This window comes from Euphorbia lathyris, chromosome 7 (genome assembly GCF_963576675.1).
Source record: "Euphorbia lathyris chromosome 7, ddEupLath1.1, whole genome shotgun sequence".
NCBI classification, from domain to species: Eukaryota; Viridiplantae; Streptophyta; class Magnoliopsida; order Malpighiales; family Euphorbiaceae; genus Euphorbia; species Euphorbia lathyris.
Window position 1 is genome coordinate 37,374,829 of NC_088916.1, and position 25,776 is coordinate 37,400,604.

The 25,776-nt window shown below is 36.9% G+C and overlaps 1 protein-coding gene across 2 annotated transcripts; it reads left to right on the forward strand.

Moving 5' to 3' along the window:
* Window positions 1-4,651: 4,651 nt before the first annotated feature.
* LOC136235263 (uncharacterized) lies at window positions 4,652-20,156 on the forward strand. 2 transcript variants are annotated; one of them, XM_066024856.1, is made up of 13 exons: window positions 4,652-4,883; window positions 5,258-5,410; window positions 5,889-6,006; window positions 6,612-6,708; window positions 6,846-6,952; window positions 7,605-7,727; window positions 7,907-8,060; window positions 8,522-8,582; window positions 8,679-9,055; window positions 16,006-17,617; window positions 18,049-18,471; window positions 19,684-19,785; window positions 19,927-20,156. In XM_066024856.1, the coding sequence occupies exons 2-11, from the start codon at window positions 5,283-5,285 to the stop codon at window positions 18,293-18,295; spliced, it is 3,024 nt and encodes a 1,007-aa protein (XP_065880928.1). In that variant the 5' UTR covers window positions 4,652-4,883; window positions 5,258-5,282; the 3' UTR covers window positions 18,296-18,471; window positions 19,684-19,785; window positions 19,927-20,156. The 2 variants fall into 2 exon arrangements, with proteins under 2 accessions (XP_065880928.1, XP_065880927.1); XM_066024855.1 differs by having other exon boundaries at window positions 19,684-20,156.
* The last annotated feature ends 5,620 nt before the right edge of the window (window positions 20,157-25,776 follow it).

The window sequence follows — 25,776 nt, forward strand, 5'->3', positions numbered from 1 at the left end:
GGCAGATCTATACCGTGGCAGTGGGATAGGCAAGGCGAGAAAGGAGACGGGGAAGAGAAATCATCCCCTGAGGAGCCATATTAAGATGATAGATCCTAATCCTGAAGCGAAACTGAGAATAGGAGGATAGTTTGATTAGTGTATGTGTATAATGCAATATCATGTAGGTTCATATATCTTAATGAGATAAGTTAATATTACTATTGGAGGTCTAGTTGGGAACTCCAAAGGGTAGCGGATTCGGATTTGAAATACACCCCTTTCATATGGGGTGTATTGGGGGCCTCTTATTCTAACTGCCCATTGTAATAAGTTTTCATCCAGAGGACCTGTTATCATCGGAGATTAGAAGAATCATTACAGGTAGAAAGATGAAATCAGGAAGCGTTAAAGAAGAAAATATGGATTGATAGTTGTTTCGCGCCTTTTTGGTGTGGATTGGATCGGATTGCGAGCATGCCAGTAGTTTTGTTGAAAAACTACAAAAACAGCTGAGAGCTAAGATCTAACTTCTAGTCAAACGAAAGTGTAAAAAGCTTAAAGGACATAAAATGCTTAAAGTTCGTAGTGGAACTTAGAAGACTGGTTATGACTACACTAAGATGTTGTAAATGAAAGAACTTAAAGAGAGAAAACGTTGCTTGAATTGAATCGAGATGTTTATATTAATCAAACTGAGAGACTAGAGCTAGAGCTTACAAGTTGAAAGTAAGATTCGAATGAATAAAACTAAGGCTGTAGAATAGCTAGAGTCTGTAATGTGAGAATTGTTTGAATTCCATTAGGATTTGATTTGATTTCATTTCATTGTTGTTGAATTGGTTGAGTTGGATCCTTCTTCCTCTTTGTTTTCTTCCTTAAATAATGGGGCTTCGTGGTGCTAATAACCACTGCTCCCACGTTCTTACTCCACTACCCCACGTTCTCTTAATTGGCTCTCTTTGCACACACGAGCTCTAGTTCCGTTGTGGATTCACACCACATCCCCTGAACCACCCACATTCTTGTCCTATATTCCCTTCTATCCTCAGTTCATGGAGTAAGCTGCTATCTCGAAGAAACACTGCTTCTCTAGTCGTTTTGGCCAGCTTGCTCTATATCTCATGGGTAATGCTAACTGAGAACCATTATCTGGCTCTTTCTCTTGCTGGCGCTTTCTCTACGCTGATCCCTCTCAATTAGTCCCAACGTGATTGTAGGGGAAATAATTGCCCCCTCAGGTATTAGTTCTCGAATGTAGAGCTGATACCTGGACGCTTTTGCCCTTTTTCCTTTTCACACTCCTAGCGGCTGATCATAATGACTTGTCAACTTTTTGAGCTTGTAACTGACTCCGCTATAACTCCTATTCGAGCTATAACTCTTCCATCAATACACTCCTAGCCGTTTTCAACCTCTTCGACTTTCTTTCTTCTTTTAAACACTCCCTTTTCACCTGAGGATCTCCACTTCATTTTTCAATTTCCCAAAGGAACTCAACTTCTTCTTCCCACGTGCGACTCTCTTATTCCGATAAGTTTTGTCTCTGCCTTCTTTCTTCTTCCCCTGCTTTTGGCTTTCGTTTTTCATTGCATTGATCCTTACTTGCATATGTGTTTTTCTTCTCAGAAATGGCGAAATCTTCCGCTACTCCACACACCGGTTCCTCCTCGACACCAAGCCCTCTGGTAGGTTTTCTTCTTTATTTTGTTCGCTTTTAACTTTCTTTCTTGTTTTACCCTTTTCTGAGTTTAGGGTCTATTTTCTCCCCTTTCTTTCAGCAGACTTTGTATACTATAACCAACTGTCCTCCTACTACTGCCTTGTCGGATTTCCCCTATCCTCTAGCTTCGGACCATGAGCTGCTAACTTACCAGGATCTCATCCGCCCTCCCTCTAGTGGTAAGAACAAGACCTGGCTGCGCTATACCTCACTTTGGACTGATTGGATCAAATGGCTAAGGTCGGTTTATAGGGCTCAATGGGAGAGGCAACATATCTCCAATTTCATCAAGCTAACTTCTCAGCAGCTCATCTTCTCTGAAGGGCTGATGCTAGGGGCACTGTCGATGTGGTCCTGTCATTGTAATTCTTTCATCTTCCCTGGAGGTCCCATGTCCATTACTCTCCGGGACATTGTGGCTCTTACTCACCTGCATGTGGTTGGTCCGGACGTGTCCTGTCAGATCTCTTCAAAGGAGTACAAAGACTTCAATGTAGCCCCCTTGTCTAGTTACCACAAGATGATCGCGGTCTATGCTTCCCTGCCTGCAACCCAAGCTCCGATTGATGAAGAGCATGTAGTGTTTCATTGGGTCTTGTTGAAAGTTCGTGTTGTTCCCTTGGGGAGGAATGCCAACCCTGGACTCCTTGCCGGTGGCTAAGTTTCAGGCTTTTGGAGCTTCATTTGCTTTAAGGAAAATTCTATTAGGTTTTGTCTACCATTAGATCCATCCGTCTTTTACCAATGATCCCTTTTCCAGGCTGAGTGGCGCCGTGTGGATCCTGGAGCTTTGGTTATTCTCCTACTTCCCCACTTTGATGGGAGAAAGCCCTTTGCAAGAGAGTTTTGCTGGGCTGCAGGTGGCTCTTTGTGAGAGCTCTTTTGATGCTGTGGGAGCCAAACCTTTCTTCTATTCTTTGTGGATGTCTAATACTGATTATATTGTTTTTTATAAATCCATTGAGGACTTGCCCAAAAGCTCTTGGACCTTTTATCTGAAAGATTCTGACACATCTGGCTCCTACCTCTAGCAGATCTTCCTTCATTAGACCTACTTGCAAGTTGGTACCCACAAGGATGCATGCCTTGGAACAGGAATTTATCCTTGCTTTGAGGGTTATTTCCCTACTTTGTGAACAAGACAGTTTGGGCTAACAAATGGTAAAAGCCAAGATGGCCTTATAGAGCCCTAATTATTACTTGATTCGGGGTGGGCACAACAAAACCCCGATTTTCAAATTCAGGGTATTGTGAAACCAACTCAGTTAGGGAAAGGTCATTTAAAATATAGGGTTGCTCATGAACTTTTAGCTAAGGGATAATGGTTTTTTTATAGTCTCAAAATCAGAAACCTCCTCAACATGTGGTTTATTGTGACCCGTTGCAAGCAAATGAAAGATTACAGTAGAAAGGAAGAAGAAAAATGAAACTTAATGAAGAAAACAAACAGGTCGAAGCTCGAAACGCAGAAGAAAAAATGGGAGAGTTCTAGGAATTCAAAAATAGCGAAAACAACTATGAGCAAACACAAATCACCTTTATATGAGATGAGAAGAGTAAATGGCGAAGAAGAAATGATAGAAATAGGCACAATATGCCTTCTATAATCATTAAATAACCATCATTCCATAGCCCCTGACAAGCCCGAAAAAAGAGGCCAGTAAAAACAGGCCACCTAGACAACACATGCTAGATGGAAGGGCCCAAACAATTTCCAAGAAAACCTTCGCGATATGTGTGAAAAGGAATTTACACCCACACAATAAAATATACCGAAGGAAAATTACCGAAGCTGAAAAACACATTTTTATTTCCCCGTTTTACCAAACCCTGCAAGAGTTCAGAAAAGAAGGGGGAGGACATATGTTATCGTATAAAACGAATAAGAACACGTGTCACTTTAGGGACCCTTGGAGCTAACACCACGTGTAGTACCATGAGCCTTCAGATCCATCAAGAACTTCCATGGAATGTTCCCCATTAAGGGAAACCCCTATGCGGCTAGGACAAAGACTTCTCCCCATATAAGACTTCTCCTAAAATAAGACTTTCAATAAAAGAAGGATTCCTAGAAGAAGAGAGGCTCGACTCAAACCTTATAAATAAACATGTATGAGCTCACTAAAGGGTACGCTAACACTTTTATCTCTAAAATAGTTCATACTCCTCAACCCTTCCAACACCCACTGACTTAGACATCAGAACGGGTTCGTCGGAGTCCGGCCCCTCTCTGACCTCTAATTCTTTTTACAGGCGTATCAATGGAAAGTTCAACAGGAAGTTCGAATGCTCACTTAGTCAGATACTAGTTATATATTAAAAGTGAAAAAAAAACATTTAAAAGCTCGAGAAATTGGGTAAATTACACCCATGACCACTAAACTTTATCCATTTTAATATTATGACCATTGAACTTTAACCAACTCCTCAAAATGACCGTTAACGATCTCAAAATGAAAATATTCAAGAATTGTTCAGAATGACATTAATCATGAGACACATTTTTTATTTTCCAAAATCATATTTTTTGGAGCTTTATCTCTCTAAAAATTCACACTGTCTCTTAACCAAACAACACCTAAATGACCTCAAAATGAAAAATTTCAAGAATTAAAGTTCCTTAGAATATCATTAACTCATATTTTTTTTAATTTTGAGGCGGTCGTTTTGAGGCGTTGAATGGTCACCGGTGTTAAAAGGTGCAAAGTTTAGTGGCGATACCGTTAAAAATTGAAGTTCAGTTGGCATGATGTTAAAATGGATAAAGTTTAGTGGCCATAGGTGTAATTTACCCTCTAGAAATTAGATAAATGATTAAAAGAAAATAAAATAAATTTTAATCCACTAATAATCCATTCAATTCTCAAAAAAAAAAAAAAAAAATTCCATTCAATTAATCCAGATGGATTAAATTATACGTAAAGAAAGAAAATAAGGCCCTGGTTGAGCAGACGCATTTAATCGTTCAGACAGGTAATGCCATGTCCCAATCTTGATGGACGGGTCGGTTAAACCAGAAACCGGGTCGAAATCGTACAAGCAAAACAACGGAGGTCATACACAGACCATAATTATACAGGCATGCAGCTTAATTATTCAAACATTCCTTCCTGCCTAGTTCCCAATTTTCCAGATCTTGCTTCCAACCGTAACTCGATCCGCCATCCGCTAGCAAACTCAGGTACCTTTCCTCTCAGTTCCTTCTGGTCAAACCCATCCGACAGAAAACTCCTTTACGTGTACAATTCTCCTTTCTTTAATTGCAACATAGATGGATGCTACAACATTGATCAATTGTCGCATTGCATTGGAGCAATTGTCATTTTTCTTCTCGAACGCTAAATTTTACATTAATGTCTGCTGATCTGATTTTGGTTCAGTTTTTTCTTTAGTTCATCCTCCTAGTTTCATGCAAGCAGTAATACATTTGCTTTAGTTCATATCTACATTTCATGTAGTATGGTTTAAGGTTTATGTTAAGCTTATTCCGGTTGATTCGAGTAGATTTAATGAGGTAGTTACATAGTATATTATAGTTTAGCTGTTTTATTACAGGAAGCATATAGAGTGAATTCAAGATATGCAGCGGATTCCAGTGACAGTTGAGGAACAGCTTATATTGAAAGCAATAAAGGAGGAATGCCAATGGGAGAATCTCCCGAAAAGGCTTCAAGCTACTCTTACTACTAAAGAGGAATGGCACAGAAGGTTAGATGGGTTTCTTGTGTTGGACTTGTTTGAATTGTTCTAAGCATCTGGATCTGGCATTTTAGTATTGTGCATATTTGCACCTGAAAAAGAAAACTACTCCGCAATAAAATTGGAAAATATGAACATAGTCATATTGAATCCAGAATGGATTCTGAATTCTATCTATTGCCCCCCCACACACACACTTACATATATTTGTGTGAAAGAGCAGAGATGAAGAAAACGTGATGCCTTCTTGCTCATATTCAAATACATATCTGAAGGTTCCTTTCCATTTACGTAAGCTTGCTTGAAGAGTTTTTGAAATGAATACGTTTGCAGTCTGCTTTTTGTATAAGCTAGTAAATGCGTTAGTTTCACTCTAATCATAAGGTTACTTGTATTGAACTCCCTTCATTTCCCTCCACCCCCATCCCCAATTTGCCTGTTATAGTTCGAAATCATTATTATTATTTTAAATGTTTTTGTAATGCAGGATAGTTGAACATTGCATTAAGAAAAGACTCCAATGGAACACCAGTTTTGCTCGCAAAGTATGCAAAGAAGGTGAATATTATGAAGACATGATGCGTTATCTGCGAAAGAATCTGGCGGTATGTGTTGTACAGAAATTGTTATACGTAGCCATATGCAATATAAGTATCCCCTGTTCCCAATACATGTTTTTTTTTGTGTGTGCTGGTGCCATTCTAACTTTCTATTTTAAACGTTTCTTCAAATTCTAATTCAATTATTGTTCTCATTTTAGAATACGAACCAAAAAATAGTGTATCTTCGAACAGCCACATTGGTGTTAATGCACCTCTCTTCCATTTTCCTAGAAAGGGGCAGTGCAATTGGATGTTTTGGTTGTGTTATATTAAGATGTATTGCGGCAAATTTTTTCTTTTTGTTTCATATGGTTTTGAACATGCATGCTTACATTCTTGGAGACAACTACAATATCAGAGTCAAAGCTCATAGGTTTGTTAATGATCGTTTAGCCAAAAACTAGCACAGAGTAGTCATTGGCCAGGTTGACCATATGCTACATTGCAGTTCTACCAGGAATGTACTTTAGCAAGTTGTTACTAAATTTATGTAATCTTAATAGCATAAACTGATGAAACAATCAATTATACAAATCTTGACATTGAGCGGAGAGTGATTTTTCTTTATCGTTATCTTTGCATTTGACTTATTGATTTATTACATGCAGCTGTTCCCTTATCACCTTTCAGAGTATGTATGTCGTGTGATGAGGGTATCACCATTCAGATATTACTGTGATATGATATTTGAGGTCATGAAAAATGGTAATATACTTTTTTCTTCAAGTTGAAATTGAATGCCAATGTGTCCACATTATATTGTTAACTCCTGCTAATTAAATATTGATGAGCTTTGACATGTAGGTTATTCATTCCTTCTGATGATATTCTATTTTATGCAGAGCAACCATATGACAGTATCCCAAATTTTAGTGCTGCGGATGCCTTACGAGTTACAGGAATAGGGAGAAACGAATTTATTGATATCATGAACAAGTGTAGATCTAAGGTAGTCGTTCAGATGGTGTGCCCGCTTATAGATTCACGTGGGTGTATTTTTGTACAAGTACACATGCAAGTATAACATTCTAGATTGCAACTAGTACGTGCATTCTCCAATTTATTGGACTGAAGAATGCCTGTAACTTGAATTTCTAAAATATGGCATCTAAGAATTATAAGCAAACTTTCTGCACCTTCTTACCCAACATATTGTCCATGTGAATGTGATGGTGGTTGGTGGGGAAGGGGGAAGAAGCTATAAACCTATTTCTGATTACTTTCTTCTCAATCCAATGCTTTTTCCTATGCGGAATTGTAGCAGTTAAGTAGTATGTTCATCTTTGGAAGTTTGCTTCAGCAATATGCCATTTCTCATGTAGCAGGAACTATTTACATCTTGGACTTATATAAGTTGATTGTACTATTAGTTTTATGTGCATGGAGGTAATCTTTCCATGTTCAAGTCATGTAACTTCTAGGGTCATTATCTTGAAATGATCTGATTGAAATATATAGAGTTTTAAACCTTTGCTGGTGCCACAAATACTCTATTACAAATATCAGGCTCGACTAGATTCTCTAATAAATGTTTCCCAATTAGGTTTTGAGAACCAGCACTCACAGAACATTAACCATGATTAGCATGTGGTGATATGCAGAAATTCATGTGGAAATTGAATAAGTCAATTGCAAAAGAACTTTTACCTATCCAACCTGTTGACTTTGCAATTGAGCCGTGGTGGGGAGTCTGTCTTGTCAACTTTACCCTTGAAGAATTTAAGGTAAGGTTTTCATTTGTTCATTTGAATCTAAATTATGGCCATTTTGTTTTATTTCCCGTTTTGGTACTGTTGTGTCACATGCCAACATGCAAATGATTATTTTATGTATCTGGATGCTAAATGGTCAAGCTTTTTGGTACTGATGGCAGTTTTCTCATTTTGCACTCCTGCCTTTCTAGAAACTCTCAGAAGAAGAGATGGCAACCATAGATAAAGTCTGCAAGGAGGAAGCCAATGCATTTATCCTATTTGATTCTGACATTGTAAAAGGGTTGTACCGACGCGGATTAGTATTCTTTGATGTCCCTGTCTACCCTGATGATCGTTTTAAGGGTACATTATGAATTTTATTTTATTTTTTATTTTTTTTTCCCAATCACCATGAAACTAGGCTTCTAAGTTTACCTATCCTTAAAATGCAACAACTTTTCCGGGTTCAGCAAAGGTTTTATTTGAATTTCATTTCTATGGCTTACTTTAACTTTCTTCTATTTTCTCCGTAGATAGAGAAAGAGAGATCATTTAGGCAGTAACTAGAATTCAACTTTCTAGTTTGGCATGTAGCATGTACGGTTATAATATGTAGGACACTTTGCTAACAACTGCTTGTTTCAATGATTGAGACATGCTTTGGATATTATTTGGATTTCAATAATGTCTTGCTTTCCTAAACTTGTTCAAAATAGATTTCCTCATAAGGTATTATTTCTAATGAATATGCACATCCATTGAAGCCTATTCATTTCTCTTGTATGAATTCCAAAAGCAAATCAATAATGTTTTATGCGGCTCAGTTTGCAGGCTTGAAGGTTTTGTTTCAAATAGAGATCAGTCTTATGAAGATCCTATTGAGGAGTAAGGCAGCTAGTAAAATAAATATGATTGTTTTGCTATTCGATTGATGTTTTGTGGCAGTAAAACTAAGATCCTTACGGTAATTGAATCTTTCAGGTTACTCTATGCAGTTTTTGTTGTTTCTAGTGAGAATGCTACTGTTGCTGAACTAGCAACAACATTGCAGGCTGACCTTTCTCAGCTTCAGGCTGCTGCATCTTTTGCTTGTCGTCTGGGTTGGGCAGTGAAATTGATTGATCCAGGGTCTGTTCTTCAAGAAACCAAGATATCTGGAACTCCTAGGATTGCTCTTATTGATGAAGAAGATGCCTCTCGTGCTAGTATAAGCTCAATGTCAACAGATGGTGATGCAGCTCAATATGGTGATATTTCAGGAACAGACAACAAAGGGCCACGTTCTGGCTATGTTCGTGTTGCTTTTATAGTTGATGCTAATATAACATCCTATCTTATGATGGGATCTGTTTCACCAGGTATCACTCTGTTTTTACTTGAGAATGCAAAAACAAGAAACTAACCATGTATGGGGGGAGTCTGAAATTTCAGTATGAGTAATTTATAGTTGAATTAAAATTTGTAATTTGTGGTTCCTATAAAGGTGCTTTTATTTGAAATGCTAATTGCCAATATATTGAGCTCTTTATTTGGAAGACTGAATCAGGTGTTGAAAGGATGTACAGTTCATCGGGACATTTCTAAAATGTCCTAAATGATCTTATGCTTTTGGATATTAATATATCTGAATCAGAAAGTCTTTTAATCACATATTTTTCCCATCAGTTACATTGGATCTCTCAGAAAGGTTTTATAAAGTTTTACTCATTATCCTCAAATTATCGCTTTTTAATGTGCCTGTCATTTCTATTCTTGTCCTTTGCTTAACACCTGCCTTATCCATCTGAAGACCTTTGTAATATATATATATATTATATATATATATTTGTTCAAAGATATGAATTTCTGTAGACTTGGTGAACACATAAATTTAGTCCTTGTTCTTTTCCAATCCAACAGTGCAATGGGTAGGAGGGAATTAGTTTTCTCTTTCATTATCTTCCTATGAACTGCCACTTTGTGGAATTTTTTTTGATTGGGCATCTATTGTTTGTTTCCTCGTCAAGCTCTTGAATTCTTCGGCTTTTTCCTATCTTTTAGTATGGGTTTTTTATGGCAGCCTATGAGGCCTTTTCTTTTACCTGGTTGACATTTTCTCCTTGTAATATCCCAAGTATGTTTCTTTTCATGTTTACTGAAATAGTTTTACACCTTTATCTATGCTAGAACATGCCCAAGAGCATCCTATATTTCATGTCTATCCTGAATCAGTAGAGCAATAAAAAGGCATCAGCAATTGATTCATTTTATCAAGTATCACGGTGATGGTGTACTAGTGTTACTTGTAAAACAGAAGTAACATTTCGCGAAGATCATGATAGTTTACCTAACTCTACTTCTGAATAAATCTAAATCAACCGGTGCTGAGGCTATAACTTTTGTTGTTAGAAAGACAACTCATGTCTTAATACCTGGTGAGAGGATGCCTTATATCTGCCTGCCTAGAGATTTACTGCATGAAGACATACAGTTGTAAAGCTGTTTAATCTGTTCTTTTAAACAGTTCATTGTGAACTTGTATTTACAAGATACCAGATGGATGCCTTACAATCTTATTTTTTTGACCTTGTTGATCATGTATTGGAACTCAATGAGTTGACATGTTTGTGTTACGTATCAAAGGAGGAATAAAGTATCAAAGGAGGAATAAAGCAGGAAAGTAGCTATTCTGTTCAGTTCTAATTATTGGTCAATACTGGTCAGTTTCGTAGTTGTTAAGTATTGGTCAGTTTCTTAGTTGTTAAGTAATGCCAACTGGAGATTTCAATTAGTTGACCTGAGTAATTACTCTCCTATATAAATGTCATTTTTCTGTATTAGCAGTTTATCAAAAGAATTAATACAAACTTCTATTCTCTCAATTTTTTTCTCTTCTTCCTAAATTCTATTCTTCAAAAATCCTAAGTTGTAACATTGGTATCAGAAATTCAAGATCCTCTGGTAATTTGGTGAATGGTTAACAAGCAGTACCAGAAAACCAGAGCAACAACTTTTCAAGCTATCGCATCCATGGATCAGTTGGAATCGCAACTCAAAGATTTGACTGTATCGGAGACTACGACGGAGAAACGGGAGAAATTACAAGCTCAACTCCAGGATATTCAATTGACTAAGCATGCTAGAACAGATATGCTCATGCGAGATCAACATCAGATTCGCCAAGACCAGCTCAGTTCTCATCATGCTCTGGAAGAACTTTTCCAGAATTCTATGGCTACTCTAGCCAAAATGTCCAACCTAATCTAGAATCCATTCATTCTCCTTCTCAAACTCATGATTCTACTTCGAATCATGGAAAAGGAATTCTAGGAAGTGCTCCTGCCAATTTTCAAATCTCTGACTCAAACACCTTTAAACCTGCGAATTTCAACAAAATATTGCCAAAATGCGAGTTACCGTCCTTTGACGGAAATGAAGTCGAAAATCGGATCGGAAAATGTGAGAAGTATTTTCAGATCTTTGAAGTACAAAATGATAGAAAAGTAGATCTCACAGGTCTGTTCTTGCAAGGTCGTGTTGAGAAGTGGTTCCGTAATTGGAGTCCATTGCATTCTAGGAGTAGTTGGCCGGAATTTGTCGAGGAATTAATTAGGCGATTTCCTGATACTAAAATTCAAGATGCAGTTGGGCAGTTAACACAGCTCAGACAGATTACTACTGTGGATGCGTTTCAGGATCAATTCGGGGAAATCAAACTCAGATTGGAGAAGTTTTATCCAACGATTACTGATGCATTCTATAAAAACGGTTTCATCGCCGGACTTAAGCCGGAATTGCGTTCAGCGGTAAGATCCTTTCAACCTACTGATCTTTATTCTGCAATTAAGCAAGCTAAGTTTCAGGAAACGCAATTTAATGCTATGTTGGAAGCAATTAAAGCTAAACCTAATTTTCGATCTCCTTCAATCAATAAGCCATGGAATTCTTCCAATACCAAACCACCAATCACAAATACTCGTAACTAGAAACAGCCTGATAGCCATCCTCATACTAGTAATACAAATTCTTATGTCAAATGCACACCAGGTGTTTGTTGGAAATGCAATGATAAGTATTTTCTTGATCATGTCTATACTACTAAGAAATTGAACATGATAACACTAAGGACAGTTTGGAGGAAGATATGGAGGAGCCAGAACAAGGCTGTGAGGAAATAACTCAAGAAGGGGCAGAACAAGTTTTACCAGAGCAGATTTCACTGTCCATTCATGCTTTAGAAGGGGAATGACCAGTGGTACTCTTAAATTGAAAGGCATTTTGCAGAAGCGACCTATTCAGATCTTAATAGATAGTGGCAGTACCCACAGCTTTGTGGATTCTAATTTTGCAGATTCTACGAAGCTTCCTCTTGTGCGAGTTAAGCCGTCGACAGTCATAGTGGCGGATGATAGGCAATTGGTGGTTCAATCTAAGTGTAATGATTGTGTATGGTCCATAAATCAGACCAGGTTTGCTTTTCATTTCAGAGTCTTAGAATTGGGAGACTATGATATGATTTTAAGGGCTGATTGGATGCGTATGCATACACCTGTTACTTTTGATTTTGACAAAAATATGTTAGTAGTACATAAGGCTGGCAAGACTGTTGAACTTAAAGGAATGGAGGATAAGGAAGTTAAGCTGAAACAGATTACTCTTAAATCTATGGGTAAAATGATTTCTAAAGGGTGGAAAGGAGTTTCTTCAACCCTGTTTCTTATACCAGTTCAGGAGCAATCTTTTGAGGAATCAATTAACCTTCCTGAGCATGTACCTAAGGCACCTCTTGCTTATCTACCCTTATTAACTAGATATCAGCACATTTTTGTTCCTCCTACCTCTTTACCTCCTAAAAGGAGCCATGATCATGCTATTCCTCTTAAAACAGATGAACATGTTAATGTAAGGCCCTATCGCTACTCTTTTCATCAGAAAAATGAAATAGAGAAGCTAGTAGTTGAAATGCTTGATAGTGGAATTATACAACCTAGCACCAGTCCCTATGCCTCTCATGTTCTCTTAGTTAAAAAGGAGGGAACCTGACGATTTCGTGTTGATTTTAGGGAGCTTAATAAGGTCACTGTTAAGGACAAGTTTCCAATTCCTGTTATTCAGGAACTCATTGATGAGTTACAAGGAGTAAAGGTTTTCACTAAGCTTGATCTCAGGTTTGGATATCACCAGATAAGAATGAAGTGGATATTCCTAAAACTGCATTCAAGACTCATTCTGGTCACTATGAGTTCTTGGTGATGCCATTTGGATTGACAAATGCTCCTACTACATTTCAATCCTTGATGAACACAGTTTTTCAACCTTATCTTAGAAAGTTTGTGCTGGTGTTTTTTGATGATATTCTCATTTACAGTGATTCTGAGTTTACTCATCTGAAACATTTGGAATTAGTTTTTCAAATCCTTTCCAATCACCAGTTGTATGCTAAGGGTTCTAAATGTGATGTTGCAGTGTCCTCTGTCACTTATTTGGGCCATGTAATATCATCTGCGGGTGTTGCTACAGATCCTAATAAGATTGCATCCATGATAGAGTGGCCTGTTCCTACTACTCTAAAAGGATTGAGGGGTTTCCTTGGACTGACAGGATATTACAGAAGGTTCATTAAGGGGTATGGCCTTCTTAGTAAACCCTTTGACTGAGTTATTGAAGAAGGATAGGTTTGCTTGGAATGATGATGCTTAAGCTGCATTTTTACAGCTCAAACAGGTCATGACACAAGCACCGGTTTTAACTATGCTTGATTTTTCTCAGCCCTTTCATATTGGAGTGTGATGCTAGTGGAATGGGTATTGGTGCGCTGTTAATGCAAGGGGGCAGACCTATTTGTTTTTTGTCTAAAAGTCTCAGCCCTAGGAATCAGTCTTTGTCAGCATATGAGAGAGAGCTGTTGGCCATTTTACATGCTTGCACAGTTTGGAGACATTATTTGGAATGTACTTCTTTCATCATCAAAACTGATCATGAAAGTATCAAGCAACTGTTGGAGCAAAAGCTTCATACATACTTGCAACATAAAGGTATTTCTAAGCTTCTTGGGTTGGAATATACCATTCAATATAAAAAAGGGATGGAAAATAAAGTTGTTGATGCCTTATCAAGGCGGATGGAGGATTCTGTAGAGCTTCGTGTTATGTCAGTAGTTATTCCAACTTGGTTGGAAGAGATCGTTCATTCTTATGCAGGAGATTCAATTGCATCTGCTATAATCCAACCGTTGTCCATTCAACCTGCTAGTGACCCAAGATATACTTTGCAATAGGGCATTTTACGTTTCAAACAAAGAATCTACATTGGTTCTAGTACAGATTTGTGCAATAGACTTGTGGTATGTGTCACAGTTCTTCAATTGTTGGGCATTCTGGAGTTAAGGGGTCTTTCACTCGATTGCAGTAGCATTTTTATTGGCCAAAAATGAAGGTGGATGTCACTGTTTTTGTAGCTTCTTGTGGCACATGTCTGAGGTGTAAACCAGACCATTCTGCATATCCAGGACTTCTGCAACCTCTCATGATTCCTCAAGGGGCTTGGCAGGATATTTCCATGGACTTTGTGGAGAAACTACCCAAATCTGGCGGGTTTGACACTATCTTGGTGGTGGTAGATAGATTTACTAAATCGGGCCATTTCATTCCACTTTTGCACCCTTTTAATGCAGCTCAGGTTGCCAAGGCATTTTTGGATTGTGTTTTCAAGTTACATGGCATGCCTAAGTCCATAGTATCAGACCGGGATAAGGTTTTTACAGGTGTCTTTTGGAAAGAACTTATGAAGCTATTGGGCATTCAACTTAAGCTCAATAGTGCTTACCATCCTCAAACAAATGGTCAAACTGAGAGGTTGAATAATGTCTGAAACATTATCTCAGGAGTATGTGTTTTATTTCTCCTAAGAAATGACATAGCTGGTTGAGTTTAGCTGAGTATTGGTATAACTCCAGCTATCATAGTTCCATTAAGATGAGTCCTCATCAAGCCTTATATGGAAGTGTGCCCCAACTTCCTGTGGTCCCTAATACAAACTCCCCTGTTGATGCGGTTGAAGATTTCCTTCAAGCCAGAGAATCTATGAACTCTTTTCTTAAGGAGTGTTTAACCTCTTCTCAAAATCGCATGAAGCAAGTTGCTGACAGGAAGCGTTCTGATCGAGAGTTCAATGTTGGTGACACGGTTTTCTTCAAGTTGCAGCCTTATCGCCAGACTGCTGTTGCTCTTCGCACTTGCCTTAAGCTATCAACTAAGTATTATGGGTCTTTCTTAGTTCCGGAGCGCATTGACTCTGTTGCTTATAAGTTGCAATTACCTCCTACAAGCAAAATCAATCCATCCTGTCTTCCATGTGTCTCTTTTGAAGAAACGTTTGGATCCTACGATCTCTACTTTTACTACTCTTCCTCCTATCACTGATGATGGGTGGGATATCCAGCCTACTAAAGTCCTTAATACTCGCACGGCCATGGTGGGTACTTGTTCAGTTCCACAGTTGTTAATTCTGTGGTCTGGTTTTTCAGTAGTGGATGCCACTTGGGAGGATGAATCTACTATCAGTTCTCAGTTTCCTGAGTTTTATCATTCTTGGGGACAAGAATGCTCTAAAGGGGTATTGTTACGTATTAAAGGAGGAATAAAGCAGGAAAGTAGCTATTCTGTTAAGTTCTAAGTATTGGTCAATACTGGTCAGTTTCTTAGTTGTTAAGTAATGCCAACTGGAGATTTCAATTAGTTGACCCGAGTAATTACTCTCCTATATAAAGGTCATTTTTCTGTATTAGCAGTTTATCAAAAGAATTAATACAAACTTCTATTCTCTCAATTTTCTTCTTCTTCTTCTTCCTAAATTATGTGCTTCAAAAATCCTAAGTTGTAACAGTTTGCCGCAAGCTAAATGAGTTCTGACTGTTTGATTAGTCATCTGTATAGACAATCTGTTTTGATTGTTCCAGTTTGAATCAAATAGTTCAGATGTTGCAATTTCTCTGTGTTTTTCATACTACTATGAAGGAAGACTGCAAGTGAAATCTTTGTAGTCCGATTGTCACCTAGGCTAGGTGCAAGCAGAGGAACTTGCAGCCTATTAGCTGTCCCATTTTAGATAATAAGTTGAGGCATATTTTGGTCCTATTTAGTACTTAGTGTGAAGTTTTGGGGTGTTCATATATATTCTGAAAGGTCTAGGTCGTTTCTTTTCTTATCTAATCTAATTTGTGCCAGTTGAGCACTTAGTGTGAAGTTTTGGGGTGTTCATATGTATTCTGAAAGGTCTAGGTCGTTTCTTTTCTTATCCAATCTAATTTGTGCCAGTTGCTTATTTGCAGGATTGAAATCTCATGCTGTAACATTATATGAGGCAGGGAAGCTAGGACATGCTAGCATTGCAGATCTCTGTAAGGATCTGAGCACACTAGAGGGAGCAAAATTTGAGGGCGAATTGCAGGAATTTGCAAATCACGTCTTCAGTCTCCGTTGTGTCCTGGAATGCCTGCTAGCAGGTGGAATTGCTACTGATGCAAAATTAGAGGAAGTTTGCAATAAGATGGGGGCATCTGCATTGAGCAACAATGCTGCTGATTTGATAGCTGACATCCCATTGACTGAAAAACCGGGAAACTCTGATTCCCATGAAGCTAAAGAAGACATTGGACATTCCATGAATTCAGAGATGCCTCGGAATGATTCTAATTTGGTTGAGTTTGTTTCTGAACGCAGTTCTGGTAAGAAATCTGTTGTTTTATCTGAAGACAGCAGTTCTGTAAGTGAGGTCTCTAGGTCAGACCTAACTGTCCCGGATGATAAGAAACTTGTTCCTGTGGAGGGGTCTGATACTGTTATAGGAACTTTGAGGAAGAGAAGGAAATACCATGTGGATATTCTTCGCTGTGAAAGCTTAGCTGCTCTAGCACCAGAAACTTTGGAAAGGCTGTTTCTTCGTGATTTTGATATTGTTGTATCAATTATTCCTCTTCCTCATTCAGCAATTCTTCCTGGATCTAAAGGTCCCATCCATTTTGGCCCTCCTTGTCATTCGTCCTTGACCCCATGGATGAAATTGGTGCTATATTCAACTGTGAGTAGCGGGCCATTGTCAGTTGTTCTGATGAAAGGACAATGCTTACGTTTGCTTCCTGCACCATTGGCTGGTTGTGAGAAAGCCCTCATATGGTCTTGGGATGGCTCTACAATTGGAGGGTTGGGAGGTAAGTTTGAGGGTAATTTGGTCAAGGGAGGTGTGCTTTTACATTGTTTAAATTCACTGCTTAAATACTCAGCTGTCCTAGTGCAGCCTCTGAGTAAGTTTGACCTTGATGAATCTGGAAGAATTATTACTATAAATATACCGTTGCCCCTCAATATCTCTGATGGTTCAATTGCTTGTCTAGAGAAAGAATTTGGTCTATCTGAAGTCGAGAGTTTGAGATTGAACTCCTTATTAAATCAGTTATCAAGGAGGATGGGATTATCAACAATTGGTTATGTTCGCATGCTAAAGCTTTTTATTGAAAGGGAATCTGATCAGTTCGTGCCTGATGATCAGAAATATGAATGGGTACCACTTAGTGTGGAATTCGGCATGCCCCTTTTTAGCCCAAAATTGTGCAAGAAAATCTGTCAAAGAGTCGTATCATCAGAGTTGCTTCAATCGGAGTCTTTTACTGGGCATCATGATGCCATGCAAGGCCTTCGGAAAAAGTTGCGTGATGTCTGTGCAGAGTATCAAGCAACAGGTCCTGCTGCCAGAGTTCTTTATCAGAAAGAGCAAGCACATGACTCACCTCGGCATCTTATGAATTATGCCAGTGGAAGATGGAATCCCCTTGTGGACCCTTCTTCTCCCATTGCAGGAGCCTTAAGCGAGCATCAGAGACTAAAACTTGCTAGTCGGCACCGTTGTAGGACTGAAGTTCTGAGTTTTGATGGTAGCATTCTAAGGTGTGTGCATAATTTTTTGCTGTTTACATGTGTTGACTGATTTCTCTAATGATTATCACCTTTCATATTTACTTAATCAGTATTAACATGTATGCATAATTTAACCTTGAATTGTAGGGGTGGTTTTAAACAATGCTATCTGCGAAAGTTATATAAATAACATGCTTTCTTTCAGCAATTTTAGTCCAAATCGTTATTTATTAATTTATTCCTGATTGGAAATTTTTTGTACTATATTTAGAAGGATTTAAACATTAATAGAAGTGAATAGAAAACTGAGCATGGAGAGAACAAATTGCTAAATATTTTTTTAATTCTAAATACGATGAAAAATGTGCTATATTGTTCTTTTACACTTTGATTCAAGATTCTCTTTCTTTGATACTAGAAATTAAAAGTATTCAAATAGTAGAATTTTCAATATGGTGCAGATCGTATGCTCTAACTCCAGTATATGAGGCTGCTACACGGGTTATTGAAGAAACCCCACTAGTGAACACTACAAAAGCTGATACTGATGAAGTTGATAGTAAAGAAGTGACTCTTCCAGGTGTCAATCTTATTTTTGATGGTTCTGAGCTGCACCCTTTTGACATAGGCGCATGCTTGCAGGCTCGACAACCAGTCTCCCTGATTGCAGAGGCTGCAACAGCCTCAGCTTCTGCTACAATTAAATAGAGCTCTTTGTGCAATAATATTGTTTGCTGCGGTTAATTGGAGAAGTGTTTGCATGCAACAAATGAAAAAGAGACATTGGGATCTCTCATGCCCGCTTTATTGTGATTGTTCAGTGCTCCTGTTGCATCTTTGCGATTGATTATCATGCACATGCTCAACCTTATGTTTGAATTGAGGCAAGTATAGAGAGTATATTTCTCTCTTCTTTCTTCCTTTTTTTTTCCTGAAGGTATATACAAATTTGCAGATATTTATTTTCTTGGAATTCACTTTTCTTTTTATCTGCTAGGGTACTTCTTGATATGAAAAAGTACAAGAAAGAAAATGGTTGAATTTCACTTGTTTACTCTTTTAAAATGTCTAGTTAATAGAACTGAGGTGAACCTATGTTTTATTATAGTTCGCTTATTCCGTATATTTTAGTTGACACAAACAATTAATACGAGTAACAAAATAAGGCTACAGGCGCTGGGGGTTCTTCCTGAACACCTCACTCTTTTCAACTCTACTAAAATATTGCTTACACGTTAGGGACATTGTTTTTTCATTCATTTTCTTGGCCTTGAGCAAACTTCTGTCCAGCTCAGTAATTTAATATGGATTGTCGGCTAACTTTTTAGCTAATACTGAACATGGAAATGGGACAGAAAGGTCATGATCTATTAGGACACCATATGCAACTCCAATTTGAGAGAAATTCTACTATACTTCTGGAGTAGTACATCTTACCAATCAATTGGTGCCATTTGTACATTTATATTCTTAACACCAATCATCTCCCATGAGGTGGTATGCATCCCTCTTTTGATTGGTTGAGAGTATTACTCCAGGAGTATAGTAGAAGGTCTTCCAATTTGAATCCAAATTCTTTTGTTTTTTTTAACAACCAAGAAGAAAGAGAAAAAGAAAAGAAAGAAGAGAGTATTGGGTATAAGGCAGGTTAAATCTTCTGAACCATATAGTGGTTGAACCATTGTTCTGCTATCAACTTGTCAGTTTGTTTGCAGCCTCAAAAAGAATCCTTGTACTGTTAGAATTTCTTGTTGAAACCCTCATCTCAAGAACAACAAGTCTGGTAATCCTTTGAGATCCTAGTTGTTCTTTGGTTAATTTTTGTATGAATTGCTTTAATCTCTTACTAAGCCACTTGATTAGATCCAATACTTCCAATCTATGTGCCTTGCTGCCTTGTTTTTCTTGCTTTCTGCTTAAAACTAGATCAAAGAAATTCTGTAACAGCCTCTTCTTTTCCCTCTTTCCCACCTATTCACAGCAGGTTCAATTTCTCAGTTCTTAATTCCTGTGCTTATATAGTTTTGCAGCTTTGCAAAAGCTCAATAAAGTAAGGTTGAGAGTCAATTGTAACGATTTTCTGTAACTAAATGCAGGTTGTGATATCCAAGGCTTTGGCGAAACCTCCAGCAGTTAGTATGTGCAGTGACAAGCAAAAGAAATATGATATGCATATTCAATGCTCGAAAAGATGTCAGGTGCGGATGTTTCTTCCTAATTGGTAGTAGGAAAAGACTATTTTGCTGGATAATGTAGAGTGAAACTGCGCCATATTCAATTTCCCTGAAATAATTTTGAAGCCTTTTTCTACCTGCGTATATATTTTGGTTTTATGATAGTACACACATGTAGAGGGGAGACTTTTCAGCACGAAGCAGTGAAAATTCTACCCATCACATCAGAGTTATTTTTTTTCCCGGTAAAGTGATAATGTATCCCTCATCTCAATTTTTGATTGAAAAATTGGAATTAAATGAGATTATTAGTATTTGAATATCTTCAAGTTTTGTAAGTTATATATATATAGGTATATTTTTAAGATATGGCAGATTACAACTCAACTTCTGCAGTACTTTGTTTTGTGACAAAAAGAGTTTGATCAGTACGCAATTCGTGGCTGGATTTGTTTTCCACCCTTTTCAAATGTCTTGTGCACAAAATACTCGGTTTTCAAGAATGTTTTGGGAATTTCAGTTATCACTGGCGTAAAATACACCATGTTCTGGGTACGTAAAATTCAACATGATTGCCTTTTTTAACTTCAAAACGGGACATACATATTATTGAACTTTGACATCTACACCATGGGGTTAATTACACTGTTAACCACTTGTCAACTTACCTCATCAATTTTCACTATTTAAAAATTAAATGTAATCCTCACATATTATTAAATTACTTTTATACCCTTAATAAAAAAACTTATTTTTTTCACATTTTCTCTCTATAAATTTTATTTTTTTTAATCAATTCTCTTCCACTTATATCTTTCTCTCTAAAACCTCTTTCTTGGGCTGCCATGTAAGTTGAATCCAACTTAGCTTCAAAATCAATTCATGCTGCCATAGGAACAAACAAGCCCTAATTTCAAAATCAATTACATTTCTTGTCCAAATTAAGATCAAGTCTCAGCATCTCCAGGTTTGTTGCTTTCCTGTGCCCAATATGCCTGAAACTCGAAGATAATTAGTCACGGAGCAAAAAAAAAAAAAAAAAAAAAAAAGAGAGAGAAAACCTCAAGTAGCAGAACAAATATTCTGCCATGATATTTCTAAACTTCTTCTTTACACAATTTCAAACAAGCAATTAAAACTCAAATTGGGGATTCCTACACCTCACATTCTGGTCACCGCCTTCCAGGTTTGTGATGTTCTTCACAAAATTAGGGTTACAACTCAAATTGGGGATTACAAGAGGTGTAAAGAGTTAGCTAAGAAGATGAACAAATGGTCAAAAGAAAGTCGGTGAAACAGGAAATGCATTGTGGAAAATGGAGCTAGTTTGGTTCTCTCAATTTCTTTGAGTCATTCATAAAATCATCAATGGAGATTTTGTCCACTTTGATATGGGTTTTTCCAATTGGTGCAAAAGGGCAATCTTTCAGCTATACAAAACGGCAATCTTTCAGCTATATAAAACGCAGGTTTTGTGTTGAGCAACTAGAGAGAGAAAGGTTGATGATTTCATGGTTTGGGCCTCGGATGAAGAATTCTCGGATTTAAATAGTGAGAAAAAATCAGAAAAGGGTTACTGGAAATTGAAAAACCCACCATGATTTTGGTTTTTGTCTGTTCCATTATTTGAAAGTTGTGTAGAGAGAGATGAGTTACAGAAAGAGAGGAGTTTCAAGGAAGGGGAAGGAAGGGGATGAGGCTATTTCAGTAAAAAAATTTAGGAAAATGATATAAGGGTATAAAGGTTTTTTTAGTTTTAGTGGGTCCCATTTTTAATTAGAAAAAGTGAAAAATGATAACGTGGCAAATTTGACATGCGTTGACCGGTCACAAAAACCGACTGTATACTTTAGTGGGAGGTTACCTGAAGGTTGTGCACTTTAATGTGCAAAATTTAAGGTTATACACCAAAATGTGAAAATAGGTAAAAGTTGTACACTACATATATAATTTACCCTTACAACATGAAAGGGTAAATATACGCATGGTTTCTCAACTTTGGTGTTATTAACATGATGACCCTTTTTAAACATTGGCATAAAATTGTCCGAATTTTGATGTATATCAGTATAAAAGATTAAATTACGTTCCCTTCCCAACATAAAATGGTTGTTGGCTATGCAAAAAAATCTATTCATTTTTTTCCTCTCGACTTTGGCCCTGCCAACAACTCGAAAACTTTACTGCTCTTTTACTTTCTCTATCAACAACAACGATATTAGAGCATCATAGTGGTATAAATGAGAAACTTGTTAGAAATTTTTAAGGGGTTAAATGCATCATTGGTCATTGAATTTATATGGTTGTCTTAAAATGGTCACTCAACTTCAATTTGTCTCAATAAAACCACTTAACTTTGAGTTTTGCATCAATTAGGTCACTCTAACGATTTCAGTGGTTAAAAAACATCGGAATGATGACATAAATGACACGTCAATATGAGACAACTCATATTTCTAACCGAAATGACATATGCGCCACCTGGCTATCACGTGTCAATTATTTTTATGAAAAAACAAATAAAATTTAGTTTTTTCATAAAAAATACTCGATATGTGGCTGTCACATTTCGTTTCTATCAGAGATTTGAGTTAACTCATTTTGACGTGTCACTCATATCATTATTTCGATGCGTTTTAACCATTAAAATCGTCGGAGTGACCTAATTGAGACAAAACTCAAAGTTGAGTGATTTTATTGAGACAAATTGAAGTTGAGTGACCATTTTAAGACAACCATGTAAGTTCAGTGACCAATGATGTATTTAACCCAATTTTTAAGACTTAGGCCCTGTTTGATAACAATAAAAATCACTTAAATTAATAGATTAAGCACTTATTTAGTTTAAATGTTTTTGATAATGATTTTTTATTAACCACTTAAATTATTCAATTAAGTTACATATCACTTATTTTGTTAAGTTAAAATATTTAACTTAAAATTTTAAGTTAAACATTATCAACTAATATTTTAATATTCAGCACTTATTTTTAATATTTATCAAATACTTATATCATTTAATAATTTCAGCACTTATAATATTCAATATTTAAAATTCAGTATTTATTTTTTCAGCACTTAATTTTCAGTTTTATTAAACGACTAGTAGTTGGGGTGTACTCAACCATTAGAAATAAAGAGAATTGGAGTAATCTTAGTTGTATTTCTTTATGGTTACCGAAAATACTAATAGTGAAGAAAAAACGGAAGGGAGAGGTGAAAGTACACGGACGGCTTGATTCATAAAAAATGGAGTGAAAGAAAGAATTAAATAGTGGTAATTAATTAATAAAAAAAACGTTAACTTCTATACAAAACATTACAAAATTATTATTTTTATTTTTGAAACAATTACAAAATTAATTTGAAACCAAATCTTATAAATTATAAAAAATTTCACAAAAGGTTCCAGATGAGTGTTCCTACGTATACTGGATTTCTTGAGGAATCACACAAATATTTCCAATAGTTCGGGACCAACCCGGAGTTGACAAATAAGTAAGTGTTATGGAGATTTGTGTGAGACAACATGATTTTTTTTTTTGAAGATGAGAGACTGTTGGTTTTAGTATCCTAAAAATTCGGATCTCCCTCCTCTCCTCAGAACTCCTATATGAACGGAGGGGTTAGCGAAGGAAAACTTCATGTTCTAAGAAATATTTACCATCTAAAAAGAGGAAAAAATAATCATAAAGTGTTTTTTAAGAGATTATAAAGTGTTCATACAAGATGAAGTGAGATCATAGTCTACAATTTTAATTAATTGATAAATTTAAAAACCTCAAGTCAAGTATTATGTTCTGGAATTAACATAATACCGTAGAGACTTGCATGTAACAATGTTTTTTATTTCCGAACAGAAAGCCGGTCTCACAAGCTTTAGATATGTGGATATCTAGATAGTTACATGGATCCAATGAAAGAGTTCATTAGGATTGAAATTTGACTTAAGATAACAAGATGGATGAATCTATCTAATGTTACCTATCTTATTTCAATTGTATTAGTAAGTATAACTAATCCTCAAACTCAAACAATCATTAATAGTGATTATGGATTATATAGCATGATGCATTGACTCTGTTATATAGCAAGATCCAACACACCGGGTGTGCCTCAGGCAGAGATTGGGTATGACGTGAGGTAATTGTAATATTCGATGATAGATTGAGCGTTCATCACTCTCGATAGATGAGAAATATATCCATGGCCTCTATGGGATAAAGGGAATTTTTTATATATTTTTCGTTGCGCCTATGATGTTCTATTTCCCAGTAGTATTAGAGTAGGCTTTAAATCCGTTATTTCATATAAAAATATTAACATTAATAACAAAAAAAAAACGTTTATGTATCGATTAATTAACAAATTTGATTTGTAAAGATTAAACGACTAATTAAAACAATGTTTTTGTATATTTGATGTACTTTTAAGATTTTGGAATTTTAATATTTAAGTAGTGTGTGTATATATATATATATATATAGTAAAACATGTATACAAAAATACTCTATATAGGAATAACCTCTATTTTGTTATAAAAAAACTCAGTTCCAACTTGATAATAACCTCTATCAACAAACTCTATTTAGTAATAACCTCCTAATTGTTATGTAAATAGCTCGGTCCCAAGTGTATTCCTATATAGAGGTTTTACTGTATATATATATAGTAGAAAAAATAATTTTTTTTAGTACACGGGTATAGGCCGTTGTAGACATTGGGGTCGGAGGACTGATGAAGAAAATTTATCAAAAGGAATCCAAATCAGTCAATTTATGTAAACGAGCGATAATCGGTAAGAAAATAAACAAAAAGTAGACAGGACTGACTTCAGACGGTTGGCAATTGCTTTAGAGAGTATTTTGTATATAACATTGCACAGTGCAATCGGTCTAAGGTCCGAGACAAGTTCTGATTTCGCTTTCTTTGGTATAAGAACCAAGTGTGTATCATGAATGTTTTCTGGGAGCGTACCTGAGTTGAGCCATTGTAAACATGAGGTCGCTATATCCGGCCCCACAAGATCCTAGTAGTGCTGATAAAAGCAGGGGTTGAATCCATCAGGTCATGGGCTCTTATCCGGATTCATAGAGAAGACTGCTACCTTTATTTCCTCGCTTGTGAACGGTAACAAGAGTTGTTGGTTTATAGCTGTCAAAATCTTTGGCTGAACACAGTCAATGATGGCTTCCGGATCGCTACCAGAGGAAGAGAAGATATCTGTGAAGTAATCAAAGATAAGGGGCTTAAACCCAGAGTCACAATCTACCCATGTACATGTACTGTCTTTCAAGCTAAATAAGGCATTCTTTTTCCTGCGACTAGAAGCAGCAGCATGGAAAAATTTAGAGTTGAGGTCCCCTGCTTGCAACCAGAGTTTCTTAATCCTTTTCTTCCATAAAATCTCCTGTTTGAGTAGGATGGCATCAAGTTTCTTTCGTGCTTCCAGGAACTGCTCTTGGGAAACAGTACTGTTACTGAACTTCAGCCTCCTCACTCTCTGCGACAAGATACAATTTCACGGTGAAAATCCTCTCGAATTTGACATCCCCATTCAAAAAGAACCGTGCTGCATTCTGACAGTTTTTGGAGAATATGTGCTGCCTGCCCAGGCTTCCAAGCCATTTGTACAATTTTCGTACAGTCCGTCTCACTGATTCAGCTATTCTCAAAGCGGAAACAACGTTGAGGGATAGGCGTTGGGGCCAAAATCGAGAGGAAGAGGGTTGAGTGGTCACTGCTCATAGTGTCTTTGTTAGAAATTACAGCCATAGGGAACAACGCTAGCCATGTTGCCGAAGACAATCCGCGATCCAATTTCTCCTCAATACAGCAAGTCGAACCTCTGCTTTTTTCCCAGGTAAATGGATACCCAACCATCTCAAACTTCAGACAGACCACTAGCTGCAACCGCATCCTGAAAGCCACGCATCAATGAATTCGGAGGTGGATTTCCACCTCGCTTCTCAAAAGGAACCATTGTTGGGGTTTAGTGTCCTATAGACAATTGTT